This window comes from Oncorhynchus keta, chromosome 18 (assembly GCF_023373465.1).
Source record: "Oncorhynchus keta strain PuntledgeMale-10-30-2019 chromosome 18, Oket_V2, whole genome shotgun sequence".
In the NCBI taxonomy this organism is placed as follows: Eukaryota; Metazoa; Chordata; class Actinopteri; order Salmoniformes; family Salmonidae; genus Oncorhynchus; species Oncorhynchus keta.
The window spans coordinates 54,232,292-54,242,291 of record NC_068438.1 but is presented as its reverse complement, the minus strand read 5'-3'; the positions used below and the strand labels follow the sequence as shown (position 1 = coordinate 54,242,291).

At 45.6% G+C, this 10,000-nt stretch overlaps 1 protein-coding gene across 4 annotated transcripts in view; it reads right to left on the bottom strand.

The window, feature by feature from the left end:
- tenm4 (teneurin transmembrane protein 4) overlaps window positions 1-10,000 on the bottom strand; it is a 783,671-nt gene that overhangs the window by 291,192 nt on the left and 482,479 nt on the right. For all 4 annotated transcript variants that reach the window (XM_052468712.1, XM_052468713.1, XM_052468714.1 and 1 more), the window contains one exon: window positions 8,959-9,153. In XM_052468712.1, the coding sequence (XP_052324672.1) occupies window positions 8,959-9,153 (195 nt within the window). The remainder of the gene's footprint in view (window positions 1-8,958; window positions 9,154-10,000) is intronic.

Here is a 10,000-nt window from a genome sequence, read left to right as displayed (position 1 = left end):
CAATGTAACAGCAACATTTAAACTTATGGATGCCTTAGGAATGACCGATGGTTGCCTTAGGAACGACCGATGGATGCCTTAGGAACGACCGATGGATGCCTTAGGAACGACCGATGGTTGCCTTAGGAATGACCGATGGATACCTTAGGAATGACCGATGGGTGCCTTAGGAATGACCGATGGGTGCCTTAGGAATGACCGATGGATGCCTTAGGAATGACCGATGGATGCCTTAGGAATGACCGATGGGTGCCTTAGGAATGACCGATGGATGCCTTAGGAATGACCGATGGGTGCCTTAGGAACGACCGATGGATGCCTTAGGAACGACCGATGGATGCCTTAGGAATGACCGATGGATGCCTTAGGAATGACCGATGGATGCCTTAGGAATGACCGATGGGTGCCTTAGGAATGACCGATGGTTGCCTTAGGAACGACCAATGGATGCCTTAGGAATGACCGATGGATGCCTTAGGAATGACCGATGGATGCCTTAGGAATGACCGATGGTTGCCTTAGAAATGACCAATGGATGCCTTAGGAACGACCGACGACCGATGGATGCCTTAGGAACGACCGATGGATGCCTTAGGAACGACCGATGGATGCCTTAGGAACGACCGATGGATGCCTTAGGAATGACCGATGGATGCCTTAGGAATGACCGATGGATGCCTTAGGAATGACCGATGGATGCCTTAGGAATGACCGATGGATGCCTTAGGAATGACCGATGGATGCCTTAGGAATGACCGATGGATGCCTTAGGAATGACCGATGGATGCCTTAGGAATGACCGATGGGTGCCTTAGGAATGACCGATGGATGCCTTAGGAATGACCGATGGATGCCTTAGGAACGACCGATGGATGCCTTAGGAATGACCGATGGATGCCTTACCGATGGAACGACCGATGGGTGCCTTAGGAACGACCGATGGGTGCCTTAGGAATGACCGGGTGCCTTAGGAACGACCGATGGATGCCTTAGGAACGACCGATGGATGCCTTAGGAATGACCGATGGATGCCTTAGGAATGACCGATGGATGCCTTAGGAATGACCGATGGATGCCTTAGGAATGACCGATGGATGCCTTAGGAATGACCGATGGATGCCTTAGGAATGACCGATGGATGCCTTAGGAATGACCGATGGATGCCTTAGGAATGACCGATGGATGCCTTAGGAATGACCGATGGATGCCTTAGGAATGACCGATGGATGCCTTAGGAATGACCGATGGATGCCTTAGGAATGACCGATGGATGCCTTAGGAACGACCGATGGATGCCTTAGGAACGACCGATGGATGCCTTAGGAACGACCGATGGATGCCTTAGGAACGACCGATGGATGCCTTAGGAACGACCGATGGATGCCTTAGGAACGACCGATGGATGCCTTAGGAACGACCGATGGATGCCTTAGGAACGACCGATGGATGCCTTAGGAACGACCGATGGATGCCTTAGGAACGACCGATGGATGCCTTAGGAATGACCGATGGGTGCCTTAGGAATGACCGATGGATGCCTTAGGAACGACCGATGGATGCCTTAGGAACGACCGATGGATGCCTTAGGAACGACCGATGGATGCCTTAGGAATGACCGATGGATGCCTTAGGAATGACCGATGGATGCCTTAGGAACGACCGATGGTTGCCTTAGGAATGACCGATGGATACCTTAGGAATGACCGATGGGTGCCTTAGGAATGACCGATGGGTGCCTTAGGAATGACCGATGGATGCCTTAGGAATGACCGATGGATGCCTTAGGAACGACCGATGGATGCCTTAGGAATGACCGATGGATGCCTTAGGAATGACCGATGGATGCCTTAGGAATGACCGATGGGTGCCTTAGGAATGACCGATGGATGCCTTAGGAATGACCGATGGGTGCCTTAGGAATGACCGATGGATGCCTTAGGAATGACCGATGGATGCCTTAGGAATGACCGATGGGTGCCTTAGGAATGACCGATGGATGCCTTAGGAACGACCGATGGATGCCTTAGGAACGACCGATGGTTGCCTTAGGAATGACCGATGGATGCCTTAGGAATGACCGATGGGTGCCTTAGGAATGACCGATGGATGCCTTAGGAACGACCGATGGATGCCTTAGGAACGACCGATGGATGCCTTAGGAACGACCGATGGGTGCCTTAGGAACGACCGATGGATGCCTTAGGAACGACCGATGGATGCCTTAGGAATGACCGATGGATGCCTTAGGAACGACCGATGGATGCCTTAGGAATGACCGATGGGTGCCTTAGGAATGACCGATGGATGCCTTAGGAACGACCGATGGATGCCTTAGGAACGACCGATGGATGCCTTAGGAACGACCGATGGATGCCTTAGGAACGACCGATGGATGCCTTAGGAACGACCGATGGATGCCTTAGGAACGACCGATGGATGCCTTAGGAACGACCGATGGATGCCTTAGGAATGACCGATGGATGCCTTAGGAACGACCGATGGATGCCTTAGGAATGACCGATGGATGCCTTAGGAATGACCGATGGATGCCTTAGGAACGACCGATGGATCCCTTAGGAATGACCGATGGTTGCCTTAGGAATGACCGATGGTTGCCTTAGGAATGACCGATGGATGCCTTAGGAATGACCGATGGGTGCCTTAGGAATGACCGATGGATGCCTTAGGAATGACCGATGGATGCCTTAGGAACGACCGATGGTTGCCTTAGGAATGACCGATGGTTGCCTTAGGAATGACCGATGGATGCCTTAGGAATGACCGATGGATGACTTAGGAATGACCGATGGATGCCTTAGGAATGACCGATGGTTGCCTTAGGAATGACCGATGGATGACTTAGGAATGACCGATGGATGCCTTAGGAACGGTTCCTTATTTCACTGAAAGAATAAACGTTTTGTTTTCCAGATGATAGTTTCCGGATTCGACCATATTAATGACCGAAGGCTCGTATTTCTGTGTGTTGTTATGTCATAATTAAGTCTATGATTTGATAGAGCAGTCTGACTGAGCGCTGGTAGGCAGCAGCAGGCTCGTAAGCATTCATTCAAACAGCACTTTCGTGCTGGGACGGAAGGGGACGGAAGCTATACTGTTACACTGGCAATACTAAAGTGCCTATAAGAACTTCCAATTGTCAAAGTTATATGAAAAACAAATGGTATAGAGAGAAATACTAATTAATAGTAATATTAACTCCAACCTAAAACTTCTCACCTGGGAATATTGAAGACTCGTGTTAAAAGGAAACACCAGCTTTCGTATGTTCTCATGTTCTGAGCAAGGAACTGAAACGTTAGCTTTCTTACATGGCACATATTGCACTTTTACTTTCTTCTCCAACACTGTGTTTTTGCATTATTTAAACCAAATTGAACATGTTTCATTATTTATTTGAGACTAAATTGATTTTATTGATGTATTATATTAAGTTAAAATAAAAGTGTTAATTCAGTATTGTTGTAATTGTCAATATTACAAATAAATAAATACATTTGACAAAATCGGCCGATTTATTTTTTGGTCCTCCAATAATCGGTATCGGAGTTGAAAAATCATAATCGTTCGACCTCTAGTCCTGATTATATATACATTGACTTCGGACTTTTTCCACATTTTGTTACATTCAAGCCTTATTTAAAATGGATTAAATAAATACAAATCCTCATCAATCTACACACAATACTCCATAACGACGAAGCGAAAATAGGTTTTCAGGATGTTTGTAAATGTATTCAAAATAAAAACAGAAATACCTTATTTAAATTCAGACATTCAGACCATTTGCTTTGAGACTTGAAATTGAGCTCAGGTGCATGCTGTTTCCATTGATCATCCTTGAGATGTTTCTACAAGTTGATTAGAGTCCACCTGTGGTAAATTCAATATGATTGGACATGATTTGGAAAGGCACACACCTGTCTATATAAGGTCCCACAGTTGACAGTGCATCAGAGCAAAAACCAAGCCATGAGGTCAAAGAATTGTCTGTAGAGCTCCGATACAGGATTGTGTCGAGGTACAGATCTGGGGAAGGGTACCAAAACATTTATACAGCATTGAAGGTCCCCAAGAACACAGTGGCCTCCATCATTCTTAAATGGAAGAACCTTCCAGAAGGACAACCATCTCTGCAGCTCTCCACCAATCAGGTATTTTTGGTAGTGGCCAGAAGGAAGCCATCTTCAGTAAAATGTACATGACAGCCCACTTGGAGTTTGCCAAAAGGCACCTAAAGACTCTCAGACCATTAGAAACAAGATTCTCTGGTCTGATAAAACCAAGGTTGAACTCTTTGGCCTGAATGCCAAGTGTCTGGTGGCAGCATCAAGCTGTGGGGATGTTTTTCAGTGGTAGGGACTGGGAGACTAGGCAGAATCGAGGAAACGATGAACGGAGCAAAGTACAGAGAGATCATTGATAAAAAGCTGCTCCAGAGCGCTCAGGACCTCAGACTGGTGCGTAGGTTCACCTTCCAACAGGACAATGACCCTAAGCACCCAGCCAAGACAATGGAGGAGTGGTTTTGGGACAAGTCTCTGAATGTCCTTGAGTGTCCCAGCCAGAGCCCGGACTTGAACCTGATCGAACATATCTGGAGAGACCTGAAAATAGCTGTGCAGCAACACTCCCCATCCAACCTGACAGAGCTTGAGTGGATCTGCAGAGAAGAATGGGAGAAACTCCCAGATACAGGTGCCAAACTTGTAGCGTCAAACCCAAAAGTCAAGGGGTTTCTACAATTAACAAAATATATGAAACCTGTTTTCATTTTGGCATTATGGGGTATTGTGATGTCATTATTGGTATTGTGATGTCATTATGGGGTATTGTGATGTCATTATGGGGTATTGTGATGTCATTATGGGTATTGTGATGTCATTATGGGTATTGTGATGTCATTATGGGGTATTGTGATGTCATTATGGGGTATTGTGTGTAGATTGATGAGGAAAAACATTTTATACATTATATAATAAGCCCTGTAATAAGAAAAGATAAATGACATCATCATTACTTTAAGGCGTCAAGGTCAGTCAATCAAGACCGTTTTTATGTTTCTTCAAGTGCAGTCGCAAAAACCGTCAAGAGCTACGATGAAACTGTCTCTCATGAGGACCACCACAGGAAAGGAAGACCCAGAGTTACCTCTGCTGCAGAGGATCAGTTCATTAGAGTTACCTGTCTCTCATGAGGACCGCCACAGGAAAGGAAGACCCAGAGTTACCTCTGCTGCAGAGGATAAGTTCATTAGAGTTACCAGCCTCAGAAAATGCAGCCCAAATAAATGCTTCAGAGTTCAAGTAACAGACACATCTCCACATCAACTGTTCAGAGGACACTGCGTGAATCAGGCCTTCATGGTCGAATTGCTGAAAAGAAACCACTACTAAAGGACACCAATAAGAACAAGAGACTTGCTTAGGCCAATAAACATGAGCAATGACCATTAGACTGGTGGAAATTTGTCCTTTGGCCTGAAGAGTCCAAATTTGAGATTTAGGTTCCAACCGCCGTGTCTTTGTGAGAGGCAGAGTAGGTGAACAGATGATCTCAGCATGTGTGGTTCTCACCGTGAAGCATGGAGGAGGAGGTGTGATTGTGTGGGGGTGCCTTGCTGGTGACACTGTCAGTGATTTATTTAGCATTGAAGGCACACTTAACCAGCATGACTACAATAGCATTCTGCAGTGATACACCATCCCATCGAGTTTGCGCTTAATGGGACAATAATTGTTTTTTTAACAGGACAATGACCCAACACACCTCCAGGCTGTGTAAGGGCTATTTGACCAAGAAGGAGAGTGATGGAGTGCTGCATCAGATGACCTGGCCTCCACAATAATCTGACCTCAACCCAATTGAGATGGTTTGGGGTGAGTGGGACCGCAGAGTGAAAGAAAAACAGCCAACAAGTGCTCAGTATATGTGGGAACTCCTTCAAGACTGTTGGAAAAGCATTCCAGGTGAAGCTGGTTTGGATTTGTTTAACAATTTAATACAATTGTTTTAACATGTTATTTCATAGTTTTGATGTCTTCACTATTATTCTACAACGTAGAAAACAGTAAAAATAAAGGAAAACCCTTGAATGAGAAGGTGTCTCCAAACTAAGCTAGATGGTGTCACTACAGCCCCTGGTTTGATCCCAGGCTGTATCACAACTGGCCGTGATCGGGAGTCCCATAGGACATCACACAATTGGCCCAGCGTCCTCTGGGGGTTCGGCTTTACTTGGCTCATCGCGCTCTAGCGACTCCTTGTGGCGGGCCGGGCGCCTGCAGGCTGACCCCGGTCATCAGTTGTACGGTGTTTCCTCCGAACACATTGGTGGCTTCCAGGTTAAGCGGGGACGGTGTTAAAGAAGAGCGGGTCATGGCGGGTCATGTTTCAGAGGACGCGTGACTCGACCTTCGCCTCTCGAGCCCGTTGGGGAGTTGCAGAGGTGAGACAAGATCGAAATTAGGGAGAAAAATGGGGTCTGGACTTCGGAGCTGGAGTAGCATCTGGCTAGTGGGGGCACCAAGACAACATTACGTCATCCCCCTTTATCATTACATAAAAGGCTCTAAAGATCCGTTAGAATGAGACAGAAAAGATCCCAGGACTCTCCAGATATGCGTCCCAAATGACACCCCACACCCTATTCCCTTCTGGGGCGGCAGGGTAGCCTAGTGGTTAGAGCGTTGGACTAGTAACTGAAAGGTTGCAAGTTCGAATCCCCGAGCTGACAAGGTACAAATCTGTCGTTCTGCCCCTGAACAGGCAGTTAACCCACTGTTCCTAGGCCATCATTGAAAATAAGAATTTGTTCTTAACTGACTTGCCTAGTAAAATAAAGGTAAAAAATTAAAATTAAATGTAGTGGCCTACTTTTGACCAGTGCCTTATGCAGGCTCCTGTACTATATAGTACGGTAGCTCATTATATAGAGAATAGGGTGTCATTTGGGTCTCAACCCAGCTCAACCCTCTCTCTCTCTCTCTCTCTCTCTCTCGGTAGGCAGATGGTTTGGGGGCGCCAGGCTCAGAGAGGCAGAGAGAGATCAGAGGCTGGGTCCAACTGACACCACTGTCTCTCCTGGTAATTAATCATACTGGATGAAGGTCGTAGGAGAAGAAGGGTAGAGGTGCTTGTGGGTCTCTGCTGCGCCATACAGCTAATGGTTCCCAAACCCTGATAGAATAGGGGTGTGCAGGGGCTAGGGGATGTCAGGAAGCACCATCTATCAAACTCACAGGGGCCATTACTCATCTGTAAATGAGAGGCTTCAACAGACTGACAAACACAATGGCTGGTTCAATCTCATCCTTTGTTTTCTCTCCTCTCCTCTTTTCTCTTCCCTTGCTCCTTCTCTCTCGTCATCCTCAGATAGCAGCAGCTATTAATGGATTACAGAGATCCCTCCTCGTCATCCTCAGATAGCAGCAGCTATTAATGGATTACAGAGATCCCTCCTCGTCATCCTCAGATAGCAGCAGCTATTAATGGATTACAGAGATCCCTCCTCGTCATCCTCAGATAGCAGCAGCTATTAATGGATTACAGAGATCCCTCCTCGTCATCCTCAGATAGCAGCAGCTGTTAATGGATTACAGAGATCCCTCCTCGTCATCCTCAGATAGCAGCAGCTATTAATGGATTACAGAGATCCCTCCTCGTCATCCTCAGATAGCAGCAGCTGTTAATGGATTAAAGTAACTCTTTCCCTCTTTGGATTTTCAGATGACAAAGGGGATTGTTTTGTGTGGATGATAGAAAGCTCTGGACCCTCTGTACATAATGAATAGGGAATAGAGGAGGACAGAGAGAGATAAAATCGCAGTTCAAATTGGCAAAAGAAAAACACAACAGATTTCGTTCAACAGCTTAAACTTCACCCTACTAGAATCTGAAGTCAAAATGTCTACTGCTGATGATCTGGTGCTTCTGTCACCGACCAAGGAGGGCCTACAGCAGCACCTAGATCTTCTGTACAGATTCTGACAGACCTGGGCCCTGACAGTAAATCTCAGTAAGACTAAAATAATGGTGTTCCAAAAAAAGTCTAGTTTTCCCAGAGCACACAAAAAACTATACGTACCTCGGCCTAAACATCAACACCACAGCTAACTTCCACAAAGCTGTGAACAATCTGAGAAACAAGGCAAGAAGGGCCTTCTACACCATCAAAAGAAACATAAAATTAGACATAACAATTGTTTTTACATTGGATAAAGCCAGAGACTCAGAGCTAGAAAATGGTATATCACAAAGTACAGTTGAGGAACAATGGGAAAGTAATCTGCTTTGAGAGTTGATAAACCTGTAACCTCACTTTTGAGAAAATGCCCCTTGAATGTTTTGGTACCTACTGGAGAGCTCTTCTTTGTCTCCACCCATTCAGCATCGTTCACAACCTCTTAAGCTTTAGCCCCGCCCACAAACTCAGAGCGTTGTCTCTTTAAGGGTTGATCAGAGCTTTCTGTCCTAATAACAGCAGTCAAGCACCCAAGCTAACTGGCTAACTGGCTAACGTTTGCTAGCTTTCTAGCTACTTCTTCACACAAATGAGAGAACACCTCACTCTGAACATTTTACTCTCTCTAGCTGAGCTAGTGACTGTAACTGTGCTGCTGGCAACAATTTAATTAAGCTTTTTTGCCAACGTTTACTGACACCGGCCACATTCAACAGGTGTTGAGCATTTGTAAATTTGTCAGTTATTCTGAGCATTGGCACACTCAGACGAGAGTCTGCAGCTGACCAACCAGGTGCAATGTTTGCTAGCTAACATTGGGCTATAACTAGCAAAAGTAATGTAGTCAGGGATATACAGTGACATGTTAATCTTTACCCTCTACAGGAAAAACTTTAACCTCTTCATCCATCAATTAATTAATTCATCTGTTCATTCATTCATTAATCCATGAATTACTCCATTCATTCAATCACCTTCTTCACATTTATCTCCCTTGTATGCAGGGTTACAGATGCATGTCCCCACGATGCAGGTCCCATGGCCAGAGCAGGTGACGTCTATGCACTGGTTGGTCGGGACATCACACTCCCCGCCCTTCCAGCCACTGTGACACATGCATCGCCCTTTGAGGTATTGTCCGTTCCCGCTGCACAGCACCGGACAGGACGCTTTGAAGAGGGACAGATGGGCACACAGACAGATAGACAGTCAGATAGACAGACAGATAGACAGTCAGATAGACAGGCAGATAGACAGGCAGATAGACAGGCAGACAGGCAGACAGGCAGACAGGCAGACAGACAGACAGACAGACAGACAGACAGACAGACAGACAGACAGACAGACAGACAGACAGACAGACAGACAGACAGACAGACAGATAGACAGACAGACAGACAGACAGACAGATAGACAGACAGACAGACAGACAGACAGATAGACAATCAGATAGACAATCAGATAGACAGTCAGAGAGCACCACGGTTTGAATGGACTCCACCAACCATAGCTTCAAAGAATAATGTGTGTGCTGGAGGCTCTTACAAAGAATAATGTGTGTGCTGGAGGCTCTTACAAAGAATAATGTGTGTGCTGGAGGCTCTTATAAAGAATAATGTGTGTGCTGGAGGCTCTTATAAAGAATAATGTGTGTGCTGGAGGCTCTTACAAAGAATAATGTGTGTGCTGGAGGCTCTTACAAATAATAATGTGTGTGCTGGAGGCTCTTATAAAGAATAATGTGTGTGCTGGAGGCTCTTACAAAGAAAATTATGAATAGTTTGGCTTCCTAACCAACGTTGTGTCAACGCTAACAGGGGAGTGATGCCAGCTCCAAAACCATGTACAAACTACAGTAAATATATGTTATGTACTAACTACAATAAATATATGTTACAAACTAACGAAAGTAAATACATGTTACAAACTAATTACAGTAAATATATGTTACGTACTAACTACAGTAAATATATGTTATGTACTAACTACAGTAAATATGTGTTACAAACTAACTAC